This window comes from Rattus norvegicus, chromosome 3 (genome assembly GCF_036323735.1).
Source record: "Rattus norvegicus strain BN/NHsdMcwi chromosome 3, GRCr8, whole genome shotgun sequence".
Taxonomy (NCBI): domain Eukaryota; kingdom Metazoa; phylum Chordata; class Mammalia; order Rodentia; family Muridae; genus Rattus; species Rattus norvegicus.
This window is the reverse complement of record NC_086021.1, coordinates 81130970-81156066: the sequence shown is the minus strand read 5'-3', so window position 1 is coordinate 81156066 and position 25097 is coordinate 81130970. Positions and strand designations below refer to the sequence as shown.

At 43.8% G+C, this 25097-nt stretch overlaps 1 protein-coding gene and 1 long non-coding RNA gene across 3 annotated transcripts in view; one reads left to right on the top strand and one right to left on the bottom strand.

Moving 5' to 3' along the window:
- The window catches only part of Agps (alkylglycerone phosphate synthase), a 98501-nt gene extending 97033 nt beyond the window's left edge, over positions 1-1468 (bottom strand). Inside the window, 1 exon segment of the mRNA NM_053350.2 lies at positions 1156-1468. Coding sequence (NP_445802.2) covers positions 1156-1451 — 296 coding nt within the window. The 5' untranslated portion in view covers positions 1452-1468.
- On the top strand, positions 1450-25097 carry LOC134486388 (uncharacterized). 2 transcript variants are annotated; one of them, XR_010065235.1, is made up of 3 exons: positions 1467-1623; positions 22845-23522; positions 23757-25097. It is a non-coding gene; the product is annotated as an uncharacterized LOC134486388 (long non-coding RNA). The 2 variants fall into 2 exon arrangements; XR_010065236.1 differs by lacking the exons at positions 22845-23522; positions 23757-25097 and adding an exon at positions 13448-14215 and having other exon boundaries at positions 1450-1623.

Genomic DNA, 25097 nt, shown 5'->3' with positions numbered 1-25097 from the left:
AAATGTCAAGATTTACACAGAAAACTGTGGCTTATTAAAGCCTTTATTCTAACAAATACATATACTCAAAAACCATGAGTTTCAATCATCAGCTAAATTTCTTATACTGTATTACTTTAGTGCCCTACAGTGAATAGCACATTTCAGAATCCCTGCATTTCTGGTACAGTGTGTATGCAGTAAGAACTTACATGGGTTGAATTAATAAACGTCCATGTGGTTTGCTTTTGATGTGTAAACTGTAACACTGGTATCTGCTACATGCAGCACACGTCTTAAAGTTTTCTAATTTCTTCATCTGTAAAAGGGAAGATTCTGCACCTACCTAATAGCTTAGAATCTTAAAAATAATGGATTTAGCCCCATCTCCAGCACTTTGAAAGTACACATTCAAGTAAGCAAAATCTTTTTTTTTCATTCTCCAAGTTTTTCCAAACTGATAATCTCAGAAAACACCATTTCTCCACAGCTTCCATCAGACATAAGAGATTCTCCTCCAATGGTCTTAAGATTTTACAAACATTCTTCGTTCAGACTCCTGTCTTTTAGCTTCTTACGGGATCAGTAGCTGGAATACCAAAGTCTTAAGTCACTAATGCTTGCAGTCTACTTACTGCATCTCACTCACTCACTGGTTTCCTCCCTTAAAGTTAGAACCCACGACCATAAGGAAGTGGTAACCTACCCTACAGAAACCACTCAACACCTTTCTCCAGAGTGCCAATGATCCCCACCCCAGCCTGCCCGCACCCAGGCTTTATAGAATTTCCAGAAATCTGATTATCTAGTGCAAATTTACACCTCTTCCTCGTAGATTAAGAACCCTCCTGCTACCCGTTCCAAAATAGAGAATGAGTTTCTATCATCAAAAAACGAGAGAGGAGATCCACTTAAACCTTCTCCCCATGAGGTCATGAAATGTGTTTCCTTCAAAAAGAGACCAAAATCCGGCCAAGCCATCCCGCCCCTTCCCGACAGAGTCCTGTGTGTCAGGTCCACTCCCAGGCTGGTCACTTGCAAGCTGATGTACTCGCAGGGACCGGAATGCCTTCCGCCCACCGTGGCAACTCCCTGCCCACTCCCGTGCTCTCCTCTCCCTCAGCCCAGGCCGCACGTGGCCTCCCACCGCCAGCTGCTTCCCGGGCCGCTACTCACCGCTTCTTGGGGATGGTGCCCGACTCCGGCGCGGCGGGAGAAGCAGCGGGCGACGCCCCGGCCGCCGACGCGGCTCTCCGCGCTTTGCACTCATTGGTACTTGGAGCCTCCTGGGGCCGGCCCAGCAGATGGCCCGACAGAACCCGCAGCCGCCGACGCGCGCGGACCGCGTCTGGGTCCCGCTCGCTCGCGCCCGCCTCTCCCGCCGCCTCCGCCATGGCTTCCGCCTTGTGCTGCCGCCCGAGGCCGCTGGGCGCGGGTGAAAGGTCACTCAGAGCGGCGCCCCGCGCGACCATTCGCTGCAGCGCATCCCGGCAGTCACCGCGGCGACTGGCGGCAGGGGCCTTGCGCCTGGAGCTTCAACGGGCTCTGTCCCCGCCCACAGCAGTCTCGCCCCGCCCCTCCCCGCCTCGGCCACTCCCGCCGCCGCGCCTCGCCGCGCCTCGGCTTGGCGTACCTGCAGAGCAGGTGAGTTCCAGAGGATCCAAGATTGGCCCAAAGGGACAGGAGGAGAGCCAAACTACACAGCACACCCGCAATGGCCAAACCTATGGGTGTGGCGTCCTTGGATGTGGCCCGAGCGCCTGGAGGCTATTTTCTGGGACAGATGCCTAAGAACCTGAATTGTAGTTGTGGTGCTGCTGATCTGGCAATGGAGCCAAGCCTAGTGAACAACCCTACTTCCCCTGCTAGGTCAAAAACCGATCCTTTAAGCGATAGAGCCAGTATCCCATCAGTCTCGCTTCTCATCACCTACTTAGTGTCTAACACTGCGCTCAGCACTCTCGTGGAGGTCAGAGGACAACTTCCAGTAGACTCCTTCCACCATGTGGATCCAGGGCATCAAACTCCGGTCGTTAAACTTCGTGGCAAGTACCTTTACCTACCAAGCCATCTTGCCCACTTGGAGATGTGTTTTTTATACAGCCTTCAAGCTAATGGTTGTTTTGGGGTTTCTTGCTGCTGCTGCTGCTGCTGCTGCTGCTGCTGCTGCTGCTGTTGTTGTTGTTTGTTTACTTGAAAAGGTGTTGTCTGCAAAAATACTATTGAGTTTGTTTTGTTTAAAGTGTAGTTATTATACCTAGTGAGACTCCACTGGAGAAAAGTAATTTTCTTTTGCTCATGATGGGTACCAGTTTCAGATAGCTTCTGGGTTAAAGGTGGGACGCTGTGTCCACTTCACTCTCTCAACTCTAGGACTCCATCTGGCTTGATTCTCTGTAGGTCCTTTGCATGCTGTCACAATTCCTGTAAGTTCCTATGTGAATTAGTTCTGTTGTATCCGGAAGACACTTTCTTTGGAGTCATCCATCACCTCCAGCTCTTAACAATCTTTTCTCCTTTTCTGGGTAGATCCCTGAGCCCTGAATAGAGGGGTTTGATGAAGACACTCTATTTGGGTGGCTTAGCATCTTTTTATACTTGATTTTCAGATGATATAAAAGCTACAAAGGCCTAGTAATATCTATTTTTGTGGAACTACCTCAGGTCTCTGTTGAATTCCCTTTGCTCTTCTGACTTTTAAGTTCATGAACCCTGTTTCAGCGTCAGTGTACATCATCCCACCAGGGCAAATCTGCTCCTGCTGGGTGTGACTGGGATTCGGTGGATGACCAAGAAAGCAGATATACATTCCTGAGCATTTGATAACAGAGGAAAGAGATCCTTTGGCAAGGATCTAGAGAAGTAGATCTTACTTCAAAAAAAAAAATTAAACCTCAGTTCACCTTCCAGTACAGTGCACATAATCTCAAACATTTTGTCTTCCTTGCACCAGCTGAACAAAAAGACACAACCATATTCATTAGCTTGATAAAAGTCACCAGAGGAGGTAGAGATGACTCAGGCCAAGAATTAAAGAGCTAAGGGTTTTTCCTAACCGACGTCCCCTCCATTCATCCAGTCATTGCTCCCACTTCCTCATATTTTACTTCCGTTATCTTCATCAAACAAACTCAGATGTCACCAGTGACATCGCTGCACAGAAAAATAGCAACGTTGGTTTTGATTTATCAGTTATTGAGTCTCGATGTTCTATAGCCTCTAATGTAGATTATCCTTTGCTCTTGCAAGAGCGTATTCATTCGCCTGTGCTTCCTTAAATGAAACAGAAGCTCTGTCCTCATCTGCCTCCTTCCGTGCTTCCTTCTTCCAGTGGCCTCACCGCCATTTTGTTCCACCAACCTCGGGTTCTTTTACTGCGGCTTTGCCTCCGTACAGCTGGCACTTCCCCCACGCCTTTCTCTCCGCGTGCATTGTTTCCCTAAGCATGTCTGTTCACTTTCGATGTATGTCTTCATTTAATTCTTATTTATGCGTTTCTTTTCCTGCAAAAGAGCCAAAGACTTTGTGAAGGCAGAAGTCATACTGTAACAGAAACATACACTTCAGTTTATATAAGGAGCTCAAATTTTTGAATCTAGGGAAAGAGACTAGAGCTACAGAGGAAAGTGCTCTAGCTAGCAATTCATGTTTGGTTGCCTCCTGCAATTGCGCTTCAGTGATCAGCGGAAGCCAGGTCTTCAACCTGGTTCTTTGTTACCCTCCTCCAAGAATGGTATCCACAGACGTCAGAACGTAAATAGGAGGTACTTTATTATCAATTCATCATGATTAACAACTTTAAACCGGATAAAACAGGATTTAAATAAGATAAGTTTGAACTCTTGTCCACAGGAGGATACTATCTTGGAGCCATAGAAGCTCTGAGAAATGTTTTGTGGTTTGTTTGGAGGTTTTGTTTGCTTTTTGCTCGCTCGCTCACTGGCTGGCTGGCTGGCTGGCTGGCTGGCTTGCTTGCTTGCTTGCTTTGGCTTGAGGGGTCAGCCGTGGCTGACCTACAACTCAGGATAAGATGAAGATGTCCTCCAATTCACAAGATCCACCTGCCTGTGTCTGTGCTACAGTGTTAGGATTAAAAGCCTGTGGCCCTCTACTGACAACCTTGGGGAGTGTTACAGCTTTCGGAGGCTGGAAGCAGCCGGTTTGAGTCTCATCTCATCTGCAGTGTCTCAGAGGCTGAGGACAAATAGGTCTTCCCCAACTCCTACTTCCTGTAGCCACTGGTTGAGTACCAGGGACCAATATCTCTCCAGTGACTCTTAAAGGTCTTCTCTCCTGAGCGAGCTGCCTGGGAACTGGATTATGAACTCTTCGTTCAGGCCTCATCCCCTGAAAAGAACAGGAGTGTCTGCCTTCTATAGGCTTTAGTCTGAATTTATAGGGTACCAAGTAGACTCTGATTGGCAGAACTTGGGTTTGCAGAGAAGACGAGGAAATGAGACCAATCAGGGAAGAGCTTTCAAACCGGGTGAGAAAAGATAAGAACCCTGGGCCAACCAAACATTTCTAAAAGTCCACCATCAAATCTGCCACGTCCCCTACCCTGTCTCTGCAGGGGGGAATTTAGAAGAAAATCTGTTCCTGTCTATGCCCAGTTACCTGGCCTAGTGCTTCCTTCATCTAGGGAATTTTGCTCAGATGGGGTTTCTGTTTCTTTGGAGCTTGTTTGCAGTTCTTCTGCCCTCAAGGCTTGAGGTTGCCAGCTGTCTGGTGGGGGTGCCTCTGGAGAGGGTGCCCCTAACAGTACTTCCACAATGGGGGGACTGCTCTATAGCTAAAGTTTTCCAATCCTTGACAACCAAATTGCTGTTCTCAGCACTTAAAATGTGACTAGCATGACTGAAACCAATGAGGAGTTATGGGGACATAAGTGGCACTTTTTTGTGTTGGGTTGCTGTGTTTTGTTGAGACAGGTTCTTGTGTAGCCCAGACTGGCTTCAAACTTGCTGTGTAGTCAAGGATGACCTTCTACCTCTAGTTCTCTGTCCTCCACCCCCTAAAATATGGGATTGTAGGCAGGTACCATCAAAGTCCAACTTCCAGTTTTTACATCTCAATTCATTTAAATTTAAACGGTCATGTTGTGCCTCATGGCGACCTCATCCAGTAGTACACCATCACAGAAAGCTAATGTATTTGTGCCAAGAAATAGGAATCCTGCCTTCCCCCTACTACAGCCAAGTGTGTCTGGAAAAACATTTGTGTTTTTGCATACTGACCTCATGCTATTAACCTCCCCCCAAATGCTGTATGTAAAGATGTAGACATATCGATACAACTTCTGGCACATTGTATACCAGATAGCCCCTTGTGAACCACCTTACTTCTAACCATTATACAAAGCTCCTATCATGTGATGTGTGCTTGGAAGATGTCCAGAGAATGGGAAGAATCGGGGTTGTAGTAAAAATTCTGGCCCCACCGAAGTTACCACCTTTCTGAGAAATCATTTCTTTACCCTAAAAAGAAAAATTTATGATATTTTATTGTGTGTATACTCCTGTGGCAATCCGGAACAACTGTGGTTGTTGGTTTTTTTTCTCCTTTTGCCATGTGGGGTCCAAGAACCAAACCCAGGTCTTCTGGTTGGAGGGCAAGTCTCTTCCCTGTTAAGCCATCATCTCGTCAGCCCAGAGCCATTTCCTCTTAAACAAGGCTCTGTGAAAGAGCTAAGATGGTTCAGAAGTTACTTGGCTACTGCAAAAGGACTACGTTTGGTAGCTGCAAGGCTGTTGAGATAATTGAGGTCAGTATTTCATCTCCATCTTGAGGGGAAGTTCAGCTATCAGTCTACTTCTGGAGTTCCTGAGATGTTTAAAAAAAAAAAAATGTGTTTCCTGTTGCTTCTAAAACTACTGTGCTCAGGCTGGAGAGATGGCTCAGTGGTTAAGAGCTCTGACTGTTCTTCCAGAGGTCCTGAGTTCAAATCCCAGCAACCACATGTTGGCTCACAACCATCTGTTTGTTTGTTTGTTTGTTTTCTTTGGAGCTGGGAACCAAACCCAGGACCTTGCGCCTGCTAGGCAAGCGCTCTACCACTGAGCTAAATCCCCAACCCCGCTCACAACCATCTGTAATGGGATCTGATGCCCTCTTTGGTCCGTCTGAAGACAGAGACAGTGTACTCACATATAATAAATAAATAAATCTTTAAAACTACTGTGCTCATCCCCGGAACAGCCATCAGCATTTTCATCAGACCAGGAGTGACAAGAAGGGACAAGAGGACCAGTAAATTACTGAGGACATCTGAAGTATGTATGTTTGACATCTTAGCAATCCCAGTGTACGTTTGCCACAACCTGCCCAAGTGTTACTAGAGGAATGCTGAAATACCAGCTCACAAGTCTGTTCACAACCCCGTGTTTTACTAAAATACTCTGTAAGCCTCAGTGTCCTCAGATTCATTGTCAGATGAGCTGACTGGGAAAGCTCAGTGTGATACTCCCACCATGCTCTAAGAGAAAATAAAGCTTATCCTTGTTCAAGTTGAAGTCTAGACGTGCCTCAGCTTGTCAACTCTGGCCAGATTTATAGCTTATTTAACATCAGCAGAGTAATACAACCTTTCTCCTGGATGACTAAAACCTTGACGTAACTAAAATTATGAGCCAGTAGGAAAACCACTTAACGTGTACTTGAGTACGTGTAACCCTAATGCAAACATGGGAGTAGCCAAGCTGCTGTGGAACCTGTTATGTACCCAAGTTACTACGAAGGACTGTAAAGCACAAGAGTATTCGAGCTGGGAGCGCTCCTGTCCAGCACAATCAGGTTAGTGAAGAGTCAGGATCTGTGTGGAGAATAAAAACACTGTGACACTGCTAGACACAGGTGACCTCAAAGATGAGTTCCCTCTACAAAATCCCCTTACAGAAGCAGGTTCCAGGCATAATGACCTGAAGTTTATTTCATGCTTCAAAGAAGACCGGGCGTTTCTCACGAAGCCTGGCCCACTGAGATGCTTCTGATACCCACTGAAAACAAAGCCTCACACTTAGGAAAGCCATCTCAGTGAACCCACTCCTTTGGGTCCTGGGACATCCAGCCTCAGTGATAACTTGGAACCCAGTAGAGAGAAACCTAGACACACAGAGATAACGGTAGACCCTGATGCCAGGAAGAAGTGGAGCTGCTGCCCTTGCATTGTAGCATTTCTTTTTACAGAAGGCACGGAAACATTCTAGTAAGATTAACTTCTAAACCATGCATCAGATTATCGTCTGTGCTTATTTTCATTACTGGTCTTCAGAGATGCTCAGTAACTATAAACATAGAAAGAGAGGCATCCATGCCTTTCATATTGGGAAATATGAGACAGAGAACGAAAGCACAAATCACCACAAACCAAGTGCCACCAGCTCTGTCACATAGGTCAAGAAACATCACTAGCAAACCAGAAAGTTTTCCTATCTCTCTGCCTACTTCACCCACCTACTTGACAAGGCAACTGTCCTGAGTTTTATGACAAGCGTCCCCTTGCTGTTCTCTATGGTGTTTACCAACCAGGCACATATCTTTCACCTCGCTTTGTTCTGCTTCTGTCTCAATGCAATTGCTCATATGATTGCATACATGAAATTGGTTCTACAAGTAATGGACATGTGAGGTGCTTCCAGTTTTATACTAAGATGGTTGTGAGTGTTCTTGTATATGTCCCTAAGAGAATGTGCAAATTTCTGTTAAGTGCCTATGGGGATGTGGAATTGTAAGCCACAAAGTATGCAGATGTTCAATCTCAATATTTAATGAAAATCTATTCCAAAGAAAATGTGCAAAACAACTTGTAATAAAACCAAATGCCACCATAATGTTTTACAGTTCAGATCTTAAAACTTTTTGGTCACTGGGATGGATACCTTATAAAGTGTCCAATCTGATAAAGTATGGCCATCTTAACAATTGAGACCCTTGTCCTAGTTTGCTTCCTATTATCATGATCTATACCGTGATCAGAAGTAACTTGGGAGGAAAGGGCTTGTTATGTCCTACAGGTCCATCATCAAGAGAAGCCAGGGCAAGAACTCAAGCTGAAACCTGGAGGCCGGAGCTGAAGCTCAGACCATGAAAGAGTGCTGCTTACTGGTTTGCTCCTGTAGATTGATCAGTTTGCTTTCTTTTTTTACATATACAGCTTTATTCTTTTTTTTAATCTTATTTTTCTTGGATATTTTATGTGTTTACATTTCAAATGTTATCCCTTTCCCCCCATGTCCCATTCCCCCTCCCCCTCCCCCTGCTTCTGTGAAGATGATTCCACTCCCACCCACCTACTCCCACCTCAACACCCTGCCATTCCCTTACACTTGGGAAATGAACCTTCACAGGAACAAGGGCTTTCTCCTGTTAATGCTGGACAATGCCATCCTCTGCGACATATGTGGCTGGAATCATGAGTCCCTCCATGTGTATGACTGAAGAAAAGGTCATCCATATATCCACCTGGGAATCCATCCCATATGCAGCCACCAAACCCAGTCACTATTGCTGATGCCAAGAGGTGCTTGCTGACAGGAGCCAGATATGGAAGTCTCCTGAGAGGCTCTGCCAGAGCCCTACTGATATAAATGAAGATGCTTGCAGCCAACCATTGGACTGAGCACAGGGACCCAATGGAGGAGTTAGGGGAAGGATTGAAGGAGCTGAAGGGGTTTGTAACCCCATAGGAAGAACAACACTATCAACCAACCAGATCCTACCAGAGCTCCCAGGGACTAAATCAGTTTGCTTTCTTATACGCCTCAGGGCCATCTGCCCTGGGAAGGCACCTCCCACACTTAAGCTTATCCCACATCAATCATCAATTGAGAAAATACTTGACAGACATGCCCATGGGCTAATCTGATATAGTCATTTCCTCAACAGATGTTAACTCTTCCCTAATGGGTCAAGGTGACAAAATAAAAAAATAAAAATAATGACTCCAGTTTGGGTCAAGTTGACAAAATAAAAAAATAAAAACAAATGAAAACAACAACAACAAAACCCAACCAGCACAAACCTCAAGGAATTCTCTACTTATGGCCACTTCTCCCTTAAGTACCTTTCAATTTACCATATAGGAAATTAAAACTGAAAAGTATTTAGAATATTTCTTTTTCTTTACACATATTCTAAGAAACATAAAAATAAAATAAGGTATATTTTCCAGAATAAAAGCATGAGGAGAATGTTCCTTTTGTGTTTCTATAAGTCTTCCAGTGTTGACCTAATGGATGGTGAAGATTAATGGGGTTCTCCCATCTGTTTCTGAACTCTCTTCGAGGATGTCCCATGGCTTGTGTCCTCTGGGAAACCTCCCTTTGCACTCCTTGAGAGAATGAGAGTTAAAAAGGCTAATAATGCCTCGGCTGACCCCTCAAACGATGTCTAGAATTCACAGGGGTTTCTACACCTCATATCAAGGGCTACAGCTTTAAATCTTTACTTAGATGTCTGTGAAGCATTCACTGAGGCAGGTCTAGACAAGCTGCATTCCAAAAGCAATTAGCGATATTGTCATGAGAGGTAGTATGTAAGAGTCTAATCCTTCCCTGCCTCGGACACTGGGAGGAGGGTTATAATGCCACTATTAATAAAACAAAGTCGTCAAAAATATTTAAGGTATACATTTTGATTGATACATGGAGGTTTTTTTCAATTTCATGTAATCAAAGTTTGAAACTTATTCCTACAAATTTTGAGACCCAGTCTATGGATAACCAGAAACGTTGTTGTGAGACAACTGAACTCACTGTGACTTTCGTGATAAAACAGGATTTGTTCACTCATATAATCAATCTCCCACTTTATAGACGCATAGTGTTGTTTTTATTGTTGCATTTGGATCCGTGGTAAATACTTCAAAGAGATCAGTTACTACAAAAGGAGTCTTTAATGCTATAGACAGCTTGTCTTGGAAATCCTTTATCCACAGATCCCAGCATTTGACTGTCATACTTCCAAGCCTCTCAGCTCTCATCATCGAAAGTGTGTCGTGGCCAACAGCATTCAAATGCCAGGGACAAGTGATATTCTCAAAGACAGGTTGAATTGGTCCTCGTGCCAGTGGGAATTGTCTTTCCTATTGATTAAAACCTCTTTTCAAAGAGGTAAGGCAGTTCTTTGTGAGCTAGAAGAGAACTGTCCCAAGACTCCAGCTCTCCAGGAACCCGTGATGCCTGGGATCCCACAGAGATGCTCATGCTTTAACCCCGCAGACTCTGAGAAATTTTTATTCTATATCAGGAGAATCTGCAGAGGAAGTAATCTGCCTGCTTGATTCTGACTAACTGGCCACCTGCTTACTCTCTACTTAACCATTTCCTGTCTTTTCCTTCTTGAAAGGGAAGCTGACTTTGCTCTCCAAAGACTGGGGCTGTGCTGCAAGATAGTTTCTGTGAGCATATTGGGGTACACATGCCTCTCATGTCCCTCTCACATTTACTCTTACATAGTCTAAGAAGTTTTCCCTTCAATGTAACTACTCCAGCCACAATCACAACCTTCAAAGCTCAGACACGAAAGCTGTTTAAATCGGCTGTTGAAAGTGACCTGCAGCCCACCTGTGCAGTCTCCCCACTCTACCCCAGAGTCTGCTCCTGGAAAAGAATAGACATCTGCTTTCAAAGTGTATTTTTAAAAAAAACATGGACATTCTACATGATTTGTTGTTGTTTTAACCAAAGATACATGCTGGCTTCTCCATGGTCTTAATTTCTGTCCTCATTTTTAACACCCGTGGCTTGTTTTGTTTGTTTGTTTTTCTTCTTCCTGATAGACTCATTGTTTTCTTTTCTGTTTTTCGACGGGGGTCAATAATGTATTCTTACAGTGCAGGGCTGCAAAGAACTCAGAAGAAATGTGGAGCAAGAATCAGTACAGTGAACCAAGTGACAGTGTCCTGGGAAGAACACGGACCAATGCCAGAAAGTCTCTCTAGGAGAAGCCAAGGCAGGAAACCCTGATTTGCATACGTCCCCAAACAGAGCCCAGCACAGAAGGGACCATAGAGAGCCAGACTGCCAGGCAAGAATATAAGCGTGCATATTGGGAAGTCAACAAATTGTACCACAAAGTATTCTGAGTATAGTCTTGAATATATACCCTTGGTCTGACATCCTGTATACAAATACTGGAGAGTTTGAAGTGTTGGATATCAATTTTTTTATCTCTGGTTTAAGATATTCAGTTGCCATGGCCTATCATCACACAACTTTTCTTTAATATGAATGCTGAATCCGCTGAGTAAAAGTAAACCTTCCCATTTGCATGTATGCTGTGTTAAAGAGGAAAGCTTAATTCACATAACAGACATTTTGATCATAATTATCTCTAATGTTCTGTTCTGATGATGTGCATACACTTTTTAAAACTTGAACTATTGGGCTCCATGGAGAAGCCACCCAGCCTGGATGACTAGGAGAGCAGACACAAGACTGGACAGCAAGCTGGAGGAAAATATAAAACAAGGCTGTTGTAGCATTTGAATTCACTGGGAAAGATCAAAAAAAGAAGAAAAAGGAAAAAAGAGACTTGCGACTCAATTCAAATTTAGATTAAATGCATTTATTCTTACTGCTAACAGAAGGACGGCCAACTTGGAGCCAAACAGCATGCCATGCTGAAGGAGACTAAAGAAACGATTTATAGGTGGCCTTTCCTCCAGTCTCTGCTCCACTCTTTGTCCCTGTATTTCATTCTATGAGTATTTTTGTTCCCCTTTCTCAGAAGGACTGAAGCATCCACACTTTAGTCTTTCCTTTTCTTGAGCTTCTTGTGGTCTGTGAACTGTATCTTGAGTATTCTGAGCTTTTGAGCTAATATCCACTCATCAATGAGTGCATACCATGTGTGTTCTTTTGTGATTGGGTTACCTCACTCAGGATGATATTTTCTAGTTCCATCCATTCGCCTAAGAATTTCATGAAGTCATTGGTTTTGTGGTTTTTTTTGTTTGTTTGTTTGTTTTTGGTTTTGTTTGTTTGTTTGTTTTGGGTTTTTTTTTTTGTTTTTTTTCAGAGCTGGGGACCGAACCCAAGGCCTTGCACTTGCTAGGCAAGCACTCTACCACTGAGCTAAATCCCCAACCCCAAAGTCATTGTTTTTAATAGCTGAGTAGTACTCCATTGGGTAAATGTACCATTTTCTGTATCCATCCCTCTCTTGAAGGATGGGAAACATCATCTGGGTTGTTTCCAGCTTCTGGCTATTATAAATAAGACTGCTATGAACATAGTGGGGCATGTTATTTGTTGGAGCATATTTTGGGTATATGCCAGGAGTGGTATAGCTGGGGATCCATCCCATATACAAACACCAAACCCAGTCACTCACTATTGCTGATGCCAAGAAGGGCTTGCTGACAAGAGCCTGATATGGATGCCTCCTGAGAGGCTGTGCCAGAGCCTGACAAATACAGAGGTGGATGCTCATAACCAACCACTGGACTGAGAACGGGGTCCCCAATATAGGAGTTAGAGAAAGGACTGAAGGAGCTGAAGGGGTTTGCAACCCCATAAGAAGAAGAACAATATCAACCACCCAGACCCCTCAGAGTTCCCAGGGACTAAACCACCATCCCAAGAATACACAGGGATGGACCCATGGCACCTTGTCTGCATCAGTGAAAGGAAAGGCTCTTGGTCCTGTCAAGGCTCAATGCCCCAGTGTAGGGGAATGCCAGAGCAGGGAGGAGGGAGGGTGTGGGTGGGTAGATGGGGTCCATAGAAGCAGGGGCATGGGGATGGGTTTCCGAAGGGAAAACCAGGTAATGGAATAACATTTGAAATGTAATTAAAGAAAATATCCTAGAAAAGAAAAAATATGAAAAAAAGAGAGCAGATTTATAAAGGTGGATATTGAAGGTATATTACAGTTATCTATGGAATCCATAGGTGGGGCAAGAATGTAGTGTACTCCCCTGGGTTGTTTCTCTCTCCTCCTATATAGTAACAAAAAGACCACTTCACCCTAGTCTCAAGGTGACTAGCAAGGTTACAAAAGCAGAAAGCAAGCATTTAAAAGACCTCATAGCAGGGGTTGGGGATTTAGCTCAGTGGTAGAGCGCTTGCCTAGGAAGCACAAGGCCCTCGGTTTGGTCCCCAGCTCCGGAAAAAAAGAACCAAAAAAAAGACCTCATAGCAGGAACACCGTTTTCCCTTTCTCCCTTACCTGCAGGCCTCTAGGATCTCACAGGCATTTCCCAGCAAAGGTCTAGGGCCCTTGAGGGATACCTGGTGCCACATTAAGTTTCTTTAGCCATGGTGTGTGGGGGTAGGGAGGAGTAAATTGTGTAAGAATGTATACATTTTCACATGGGTCGGAGTATTCTGGGAGAATTGTCATTAACTGACTAGGATAGAGCAATAACACAATGTCATTAGGTTAGGGCTAGGTGTCACAAGACAACAAAAAGTGGAGTTTTGTAAAATGGTGAAAAAAAAGTGGTGTCTGATTTCATCCAATACAGTGGACACATGAAGAAATTGTCCCTATGCCAGAATCGTCAAAGGGGAGTTTGCACCATCAGCTGAGGAGCTAGGATCCTACCGTCATGGAGAGGAAACCCAAAAAGGTTGAGGAGAAGTGGAAAGAGCTGACTCAGAAGCAGGAAGAGGAGGCAGCCCAGAAGGGACCTGAGGTGGTGAACCTGCCAATGGCTACAAGGTCAAGTATAGCCATCTCATTGGCAGAGGATCAGCCAAAGACGCCACCCACATGCTACAGACTAGGAAGACCTGTAGCCATGTACCCACGGCAGACAAGCGGTACAGTCCACGGAGGAGAATACGTATGAAATGCGAGCCTATTGCTACAGCAGGATGGCAGAGTTGCCAGCCACCCTCTAGGCGTTCCACCCCACTCTCTTTGACCCTCCAGCAGGATCGGGACATGAAGGGTCAAAGATGCCTCCATCAAGACCCATTCCGGAGCCCCATTTACAAACTATGGGGTCCTACCAGCTGTTACTAGGACTGGAGAAGTGGATATTAATCACTATTGCAGGGGTTGGGGATTTAGCTCAGTGGTAGAGCGCTTGCCTAGCAAGCGCAAGGCCCTGGGTTCCGTCCTTAGCTCCGAAAAAAAAAAAAAAATCACTATTGCAGTTCAGATGTGTGTGTACGTGCGTGCATGTGGGGGGGGGGAGATATTTATATTATTCCCTATTATTCACGAAACTTTCTTCCCCCTTGGAGCAGGGGTTACTTTACATTGAATAAACACTGTTTGACCACCACCGTGAGGAGGGAGAACTCATCCACTTAGCTACAGCTGAAGTTAGGAAAGGTCGCCTGTGTTGGGAAGGGTCACAGGATGAACCTCCTGAAAGCTGCAGACAGGTTGCTAGAAGGTGAACATCAAGGAGCTTCCAACAGAGAAGCAGGGCACCAGCTAGTAAAACACGACGCCAGATGTACTAGGGTCGTGGAGAGGTCTGGGCTGCACAGCAGCCGGGGTTTTCGAAGAGCAAAGGGAAGCTCTGTGGGTAAAGGAACGCTGGCTCTATTCGACCCCCGCAGTGCACAGACTTCAGGAAAGTGGCTGGAGAGGCTACCCACATTCTACCCCTGCAGTGGTGGGAAGCGGGATCGCAGAAGCTCACGTTCTAAAGACAATACCATCATTAAGTGGGTTGGCTCAATCTATCGATCCTAAAATGTCCAGGATAGTTTTGCCCTTACTTTCCAATCCAGATTCCAGAATATAAATTTATGATGTTGCTGTGAGAAACAATGTTCAAAAACTAAGTTTTATCTTAGAGAAAAACATAAGCTACAGGTTGATAGCCAGTTGTTTAACTTACCTAAAAATACAAATAGATTTCAACTAAATCACATCTCCTTAGGACCAGTCAGTGAAAAGGCAGGTAACGCTCCCCTGTCTAACCTGTCTAACCTTACGATAAGATTGTTAAGCTTACTTTCCCAGGGCTAGAGAGACGGCTCAGTAGATAAAGCACTTACCATAGAGAAGCACACACTTATAAACCAGTGCTTCTACCGCAAGCTGGGTACAGGAGAATCCCTAGAAGCTCATGGGCCAACTACATGCACAGCATACACAACAGTGGTCCATAGGAGATAATGAAAAATAAGGAAGGTGACAAAGAAACGCACCAGAGGTTCACATGTGACCTCCACACATGGGCCATGCCATGTATGCCCACACTTACAAACATTCATCATACATACTACACACACAACATACGCACACATACAAATATTATCTTGTCCTATGGAAGATTATGATGATTTGGGCTGACATACATATGGTTAGTCCAACGCAGGGGAATGTGTGGAACATAAGTGGATTATAGAAATAAAACAAGAACCAGACACACTCAAACTAATAGAAGAAAAACTAGGGAAGCATCTGGAACACATGGGCACTGGAAAAAATTTCCTGAACAAAACACCAATGACTTACGCTCTAAGATCAAGAATCGACAAATGGGATCTCATAAAACTGCAAAGCTTCTGTAAGGCAAAGGACACTGTGGTTAGGACAAAACGGCAACCAACAGATTGGGAAAAGATCTTTACCAATCCTACAACAGATAGAGGCCTTATATCCAAAATATACAAAGAACTCAAGAAGTTAGACCGCAGGGAAACAAATAACCCTATTAAAAAATGGGGTTCAGAGCTAAACAAAGAATTCACAGCTGAGGAATGCCGAATGGCAGAGAAACACCTAAAGAAATGTTCAACATCTTTAGTCATAAGGGAAATGCAAATCAAAACAACCCTGAGATTTCACCTCACACCAGTGCGATTGGCTAAGATCAAAAACTCAGGTGACAGCAGATGCTGGCGAGGATGTGGAGAAAGAGGAACACTCCTCCATTGTTGGTGGGATTGCAGACTGGTAAAACCATTCTGGAAATCAGTCTGGAGGTTCCTCAGAAAATTGGACATTGAACTGCCTGAGGATCCAGCTATACCTCTCTTGGGCATATACCCAAAAGATGCCTCAACATATAAAAGAGACACGTGCTCCACTATGTTCATCGCAGCCTTATTTATAATAGCCAGAAAACGGAAAGAACCCAGATGCCCTTCAACAGAGGAATGGATACAGAAAATGTGGTACATCTACACAATGGAATATTACTCAGCTATCAAAAACAACGAGTTTATGAAATTCGTAGGCAAATGGTTGGAACTGGAAAATATCATCCTGAGTGAGCTAACCCAATCACAGAAAGACATACATGGTATGCACTCATTGATAAGTGGCTATTAGCCCAAATGCTTGAATTACCCTAGATCCCTAGAACAAACGAAACTCAAGACGGATGATCAAAATGTGAATGCTTCACTCCTTCTTTAAATGAGGAAAAAGAATACCCTTGGCAGGGAAGGGAGAGGCAAAGATTAAAACAGAGACTGAAGGAACACCCATTCAGAGCCTGCCCCACATGTGGCCCACACATATACAGCCACCCAATTAGACAAGATGGATGAAGCAAAGAAGTGCAGACCGACAGGAGCCGGATGTAGATCGCTCCTGAGAGACACAGCCAGAATACAGCAAATATAGAGGCGAATGCCAGCAGCAAACCACTGAACTGAGAATAGGTCCCCTATTGAAGGAATCAGAGAAAGAACTGGAAGAGCTTGAAGGGGCTCGAGACCCCAAAAGTACAACAATGCCAAGCAACCAGAGCTTCCAGGGACTAAGCCACTACCTAAAGACTATACATGGACTGACCCTGGACTCTGACCCCATAGGTAGCAATGAATATCCTAGTAAGAGCACCAGTGGAAGGGGAAGCCCTGGGTCCTGCTAAGACTGAACCCCCAGTGAACTAGTCTATGGGGGCAGGGCGGCAATGGGGGGAGGGTTGGGAGGGGAACACCCATAAGGAAGGGGAGGGGGGAGGGGGATGTTTGCCCGGAAACCGGGAAAGGGAATAACACTCGAAATGTATATAAGAAATACACAAGTTAATAAAAAAAATTAAAAAAAAAAAAGAAATAAAACAAGACTGGCCATGTTAAAGTGGGGTTACGAGTATGTGAACGTAGAGATTTATATACCTACTCCCTTTGTGTATATTTCAAAATTTTCCATAATGGAAAGTTTAAGAATCATATCTAGGAGGCAGGCAAGATGGCTCAGTGAGTCACCTGCCACCAAGCTGAGTGACCTTAGTTCAGTACCTAAGACCCATGTGGTGGAGAGAACAAACTCCAAGTTGCTTCCTAACTTCCATACACACACACTCACACAAACATACACACAGTAATTTATGATTATATTTGAATTTTTGGTTTAGCCTGTATTTTTATTGCTATTTTAAAATCAGTTCCTATTGTGAACAATCTAGAAAAGATTATCAAGTGTAAAAGAGTAAAATGCCCCAAGCTTGGCACTTTCTATCACTTAGATATCAAATACGTTAATGGCACCACCCCAGCAACGTAACATTAATGCTTTAATGTTTCTTCAGTATTGAGGGAACGATACCTCCCCATGCTTTTATGAGAGATGAGCACACACACACACTATTGTATATATTATTGTGTTATTTAACCGCTATCAGTTGTGTCGATTTCAGGTTCAGATCCAGAAATGAACTAAGGTGACTAGACACCTTAGAGTAATGAACTTCACCCTAAACATTAAGCAAACTCTGTGAGGGAACTAAGATATCTGGCCAACCACTATCGCAAAGTTTGGCAGAACAGCTTGACAAAGCACTGAGAGCAACTGACGCCTGCAGAAAAAGAAGATAGGTATTTCTTCAACCTAACCAGAAAGAGTATTTCATGTTTCCCTACAGCTGTATACATTGGCTAACAGAGTCCCGCAAAATGTGGCAGCTTAGAACAACAGAAGGATTGCCACATTTGACAACCGTTTAAGATTCGTTTCTGGGCAACCAAAAGATTGGGAAAAGATCTTTACCAATCCTACAACAGATAGAGGGCTTATATCCAAAATATACAAAGAACTCAAGAAGTTAGACCACAGGGAGACAAATAACCCTATTAAAAAATGGGGTATAGGGGTTGGGGATTTAGCTCAGCAGTAGAGCACTTGCCTAGTAAGCGCAAGGCCCTGGGTTCGGTCCCCAGCTCCGAAAAAAGGAAAAAAAAAAAAAAAAGAAAGAAAAGAAAAAACGGGTTCAGAGCTAAACAAAGAATTCACAGCTGAGGAATGCCGAATGGCTGAGAAACACCTAAAGAAATGTTCAACATCTTTAGTCATAAGGGAAATGCAAATCAAAACAACCCTGAGATTTCACCTCACACCAGTGAGAACTGCTAAGATCAAAAACTCAGGTGACAGCAAATGCTGGCAAGGATGTGGAGAAAGAGGAACACTCCTCCATTGTTGGTGGGATTGCAGACTGGTACAACAATTCTGGAAATCAGTCTGGAGGTTCCTCAGAAAATTGGACATTGAACTACCTGAGGATCCAGCTATACCTCTCTTGGGCATATACCCAAAAGATGCCCCAACACATAAAAAAGTCACGTGCTCCACTATGTTCATAGCAGCCTTATTTATAATAGCCAGAAGCTGGAAAGAACCCAGATGCCCTTCAACAGAGGAATGGATACAGAAAATGTGGTACATCTACACAATGGAATATTACTCAGTTATCAAAAACAATGACTATGAAATTCATAGGCAAATGGATGGAACTGGAAAATATCATCCTGAGTGAGTAACCCAATCACAGAAAAACACACATGGTATGCACTCATTGATAAGTGGCTATTAGCCCAAATGCTTGAATTACCCTAGATGCATAGAACACATGAAACTCAAGACGGATGATCAAAATGTGAATGCTTCACTCCTTCTTTAAAAGGGGAACAAGAACACCCTTGGCAGGGAATAGAGAGGCAAAGATTAAAACAGAGACAGAAGGAACACCCATTCAGAGCCTGCCCCACATGTGGCCCACACATATACAGCCACCCAATTAGACAAGATGGATGAAGCAAAGAAGTGCAGGCCGACAGGAGCCGGATGTAGATCTCTCCTGAGAGACACAGCCAGAATATAGCAAATACAGAGGCGAATGCCAGCAGCAAACCACTGAACTGAGAACAGGACCCCCGTTGAAGGAATCAGAGAAAGAACTGGAAGAGCTTGAAGGGGCTCGAGACCCCATATGTACAACAATGCCAAGCAACCAGAGCTTCCAGGGACTAAGCCACTACCTAAAGACTATACATGGACTGACCCTGGACTCTGACCTCATAGGTAGCAATGAATAGCCTAGTAAGAGCACCAGTGGAAGGGGAAGCCCTTGGTCCTGCCAAGACTGAACCCCCAGTGAACGTGATTGTTGGGGGGAGGGCGGCAATGGGGGAGGATGGGGAGGGGAACACCCATAAAGAAGGGGAGGGGGATATTGGCCTGGAAACCAGGAAAGGGAATAACAATCGAAATGTAAATAAGAAATACTCAAGTCATGAACACAGGAGTAATGTAGGGAGCTGGGGCTGACTCCCAGTCTCTTAAGTTGCAGTCACACTGAGCCAATCCACTTCTAGGTTCATTCTCAAGGTTGTTAGCTGACCTCAACTACCCTTGATGCAAGGGTCTCTGCAGAGGCTCCCTGAGTGTCTTAATGACAAGGCTGGTGTTTTCCCATAAAGTGGTCAGACAGAGAGAAATGAGAGAGGAACAGCAGTTAAGAAAGCACACTGGTGAGAGTATCCAGGATAGACTCTGCATCAACTGTTCTCTGGTACAGGAAGTGACATGACACCATCCTCATTTATCCTGTCAATTATACACTGTAGAACGAAACAACAGGCTGTGAACAATGAAGTGAGGTTTGCCAGGTAGATTTTAGAGGCTGGCTACCACATAGAGAATGAAAAGGAGGGGTTGGGGATTTAGCTCAGTGGTAGAGCGCTTGCCTAGCAAGCACAAGGCCCTGGGTTTGGTCCCCAGCTCTGAAAAAAAAAAAAAAAAGAAAAAAGAAAAAAAAAAGATTGAAAAGGAAAAAAAAATAGTCTAAAGCACTAGAGATAAGAGATATGAAAAGAGACCTGAAGAGAAAATAAAAATGAGGGGCTGGAGAGATGGCTCAGTGGTTAAGAGCACTGACTACTCTTCCAGAGGTCCTGAGTTCAATTCCCAGCAACCACACGGTGGCTTGCAACCATCTATAATGAGATCTGATGCCCTTTTCTGGTGTGTCTGAAGACAGTGACATACATACATACATACATACATACATACATACATACATACATAGAAAAATAAATAAATCTTAAAAAAAAAAGAAAAATGAAGGTTTCTTTTTCCACTGATGTCAAAAAGGGGACAAATAGTGACTACCAATCATTTAAAATAGTGACAGTTTTTTAATGCTACAAATCTCTATGTTGGAGAACAGAGACCCACTGTCCAACACTCATTTCAGGAGCTTCCTGACTTGCCTATCCTCTTAGCTGTGGAGAAGAGCAGTAGCAGTGGCTACTAAATTCTGTTTCCCCACTCCATCCTCAGACAGAGTTCTCTGTGCCTTGCCCAAGCTAAGCTCCTGGCTTTTAGCCCCACCCTTCTCTGCCCCGACACAGCTGCTCTACTTCAGCTGTGCGTTGACTCGGACATCCGACCTCCCGGATCAAGGAACTGTGGTGGGAGAGAAAAGAAATATGGCACGTGGTTTCTGTTGGCAACAAACTTAAAATCTCAAGTAAAAAAGAAAAAAGAAAAATAGCCAGACATGGTGGGTGGTACACATCTTTAATCTCAACACTCAGAGGCAGAGAGCAGGCAGATAGATCTCTGTGAGTTTGGGGCCAACCTGATCTCCTGGGACCGGGATTATATTTATGAGCCATCACTCTGGTTCTGAGAAGTGAACCGGGTCCTCTGGAAGAGAAACTAACGCTCTCAAGCGCGGAGCCATCTCTCCAGCCCCCACTGCTAGTGACCTTGAAAGACTATTTGTAGGTTTCCCACAGTGTTTCGAGAATGCAAGAAATTAGTGCAGAACAAATATGACCTTGTTTCCCACCTCAGTGCACTCACTTGGCGGGAATTGACGTGGGCGAGCCTTCAAAGAGTAGATAGCGTTCAGCCTACCGAGAGAATCCCGTTTACTCATCAGTGGTATTGATCAGGCTGTGATAATAGAGCACAGACTTTTAACAAACAGATATCATCTCATCAAAACAGATCCACACTCAGCAACACCCTGAAACCCGATTAGCTATGCCAATTGAAGAACGATCGCTGAGACCTAAGAAGGAAGAACGGAGACAGATGAGCGGCTTCTCTTTCATTTCATAGCAGCTGTGGTGGGAGAAACAGTCCGTAACGATTTTATTTATTGCTAAAAGAGAAATTTAATCCTTCATTTCTACCATCAATGGGATAATAAATTGATTCTGTTTAGTGGGAAGGGTTTGATGCATATGACCATTCCTTCTGAGTCTAATAGTCACGATCCATCATACCTCCTCCCAGGCCAACGGCACTCTCGGTGACCCATAATTCTGGATTTTTCTGAGTCCCTTTGATGTTATCAGAACATATGGAATTAGTGTTGTCAGCCATTTTCTTCTTGTCAGGATAATTCATTGGTATCTCTTCAAAGGAGTTGCTTTTTGTTTTTGTTAAAAAAACAAAACAAAACACTTATTCCCAGCAAAGGTAATTTCTTAATCCTATAAGAAAGAATTAACTAGAAACAACGGTTGTCTCTCTCCTGATTCATTCTTTGTAGCTTATGTTTATACACCAAATGATGTGGTTTTTTTTCTAGGTTGATATACAGTTTTTCCCAGGGAGACTTTGCTGCTGATCAGTGCTGTGGGTCCAGTTCCTTCCTCGTGTGTTTATCTTCGAAGAACTCCCACAGATTGCCTTGGCTCTAACTACAGATAGATGTTTGTTCTGTATGGTTGGGATATGTCAGTGAGAGGGCAGAGATAGGAGGGTGGGAAATAAATCTCATTTTGTGTAAATATATAATAGCAGCCTCAAATGCCGTTGCTGAGCTACATCTTACCAGAAAATAAATGGTTGACATGGAACACTTTCTTAACAGAAGATTTTGATGATAGAGATATCCTGAGAACATGGGGCACCTAAAACTAGGGGCCAGGAGAGGTCAAATGGAACAGCCTACATCCAGAACCAGTTATGCGTCTCTCCATCCAAGTTCCAGTCAAAGGCAGGTTGACCCCAGTGGTTCCCAAAGGTGCTAAAAATTGATGTCTTAAAATACTCCTACACAGGTTATGACATCAAATGCCATCTCCCAGTAAAACCCTTTCCCTTACTTTTTCATTCACAGTCCCAATTTTATAATTACTCAAAGTTCAGGGAAGTCTCTCTGGTACCGGAAGAAGGTCCTTAAATATTTTTCTCTTCCAATCCATCCTACCAGTTCCTGCCGTACTGAATCCCATAGTGGTTCTCTGTGCACATCATTGCTTTTTGATGTCCAAACAAAACAAAACCATCCAATACTTTCACCATTGTCTGCTGGGATTTGGTCCCAGAGTACCACTCAAGTTTTATCCTGCACCGCTCACAAGTATAAATAGCTCCTTCCAGCACTGCGTTATATAGAAAGCACCCGTCCATTATGCTCCCTCACCCATACCTCATTTCTTCTTTTGGTATTTTTAATAATACGTCATCTGCCTCATTGCTTTCAAACATACTTGGCTTATGTGGGCTTTAGCAGTTTATTAGATTGCATCTGCTTCTGTGGACTCGTGTGTCTCCTCTATGCTGTAGTAAGAGACCCTTATCCTCATCACCTTGCTTCCTTGGTTTTTGCGCAATGCCTTTCCCATTAGAGCTGCTGAATGGATGTCAATAGAAAGAGGTTTTTAAAACACAGTTTAAAATCCCACGTATTGTATTTCTAGGTGTGTATGAACGGTGACTGGCTATCCTGCATCCGGAAGTCAGAAAACAACACCGCGGAACTCAGAGGACAAACTTCAGCAGCCAGCACTCTCTACCCTGTGGGGCCCAGTGAGTCCCGGGAATAAAGCGGAGAACCGTTGAGACCACCCAGGGCAACATCTGGCCCATGTGTCCTCACACAGATGCTCACACACAGAAGGAAATACCAACTCTGGGGCTTCGTCCCAGAGCCACTAAATCAAACTTTGTGTTCAGAGAAGTAGTCTAGATCACTCTGGTGAGCACCGAGGTCTGAGAGCTGCTCTAAAGTAGCAATAATACACACAGGACAGGAGAAGGTACATCGTGAAGTAAAAGGAATGAATGTAAGGAGTTTGATGTTTTGCGGTGGCAAATGGCTGAGAGATCACAAAGGCAAACGGTTAGAGCTATAGCCATGAGGGTAATTGAAAGAAAAACTGGTGTCGGGCCAATTTACCTTTGAGTAATGTGAAGGCTGGTCTTTGTTTTATAGGAACAAAATAAGAGAAGGCTAAATAAGAAAGACGTAATCTAAAGTAAATCCAAGGCCAACAGAAAAACATTCCTCAGCTACACATACGAAACAGGCAAAGAGGGGACTCTCACACACATTCCTGAGCAGGGAAGAGAAAATAACGCAATTGACCATGTATAAGGTAATTCTTTTTAATGGGTTCTAGGCAGAAATTGTTTAATCTAAAATTTTATATAAAATAATTTGGTACAGAAAGTAATTGATCTTGATGAAGTACAGTATAAAACTCCACTAGTATACAAATAAATTCTATGTATATTTAATTAGTAAATGGGGTTAACATGGTGTATGACTCACAGTCCTGAATAGCCTCCTTCTCCTAGAGAAATAACTGTAAATTAAATCTATTTTGTAGCTTGTATTGAAAAGCCTTGGCCAAAACTACAGGCTAGAGAGATGGCTCAGCAGTTTGGAGCACTGGCTGCTCTTCCAGAGGACCTCAGTTCAATTCCTAGCACATACATGGTCGCTCACAGCTGTACCTCCACTTCCAGCAGATCTGACGCCCTCTTCTGGCCACTGCAGGCACTGCATGAAGACTGCGCACAGACGTACATGCAGGCAAAATAATGGCAGGACATAGAGCTCCGTTGGCAGAGGGTTGAACAATCAGCACTGCAAACCCAGGCATGGTGACACATGTCTGTGATATAGGGAGGAGGGAGGGGAAAAGGGTGCTTTCTATCATGTATAAAACTCCCTTTCACTTTGGAAACGTCTTGAATTTAGCTTCTTTACTTTGTAAGTAGAGAGCTTTATCCTTGTTCACCTTTCGGCTTAATGCTGAGGTCAACTGAAATAACACTTGCAAAAACGCTCCTCTGAGTTAACCAAAGGTCCCCAGGCTTTATGGAGCCTGCTTGTCATCCGAGCCCTTGGGAACCTGAATCAGGACAGCAAGTCCAGACATGGGCTTCATAGAAAGTCTCTATTTAAGAAAAAAGACTTGAGGGCTGGAGAGATGGCTCAGTGGTTAGAGCACTGACTGCTCTTCCAGAGGTCCTGAGTTCAATTCCCAGCAACCACATGGTGGCTCACGACCATCTGTAATGGGATCCAATGCCCTCTTCTGGTCTGTCCAAAGACAGTGACCGTGTACTCACATACATGGAATAAATAAATAAATCTTAAAAAAAAAGAAAAAAAGAAAAAGAAAAAAGACTTGTGTGTTATAAAAATACTTCTGAACGTATGCCGTCGTTTGTCCATTTGTCATTCTGGTTTATTTTTGTTATTATTAAATGTGTGGTTTTTAAGGAATTAACATACACACATACACACATACACACACACATACACACACATACACACATACACACATACATACACATACACACATACACACATACATACACACAGACACACACAGACACACAGACACACATACACACACATATACACACATACACACATACACACACATACACACACATACACACATACACACACATACACTCATACACACACATACACATATACACACATACACACATACATACACAGACACACACATATACACACATACACACACATACACACACATACACACATACACACACATACACACATATACACACATACACACATACACACACATACACACACATACATACACACACATACACACACATACACACATACACACATACATACACAGCAACGTCTTTCAAGCAGTACAAAAAAATCACAGTGTGGT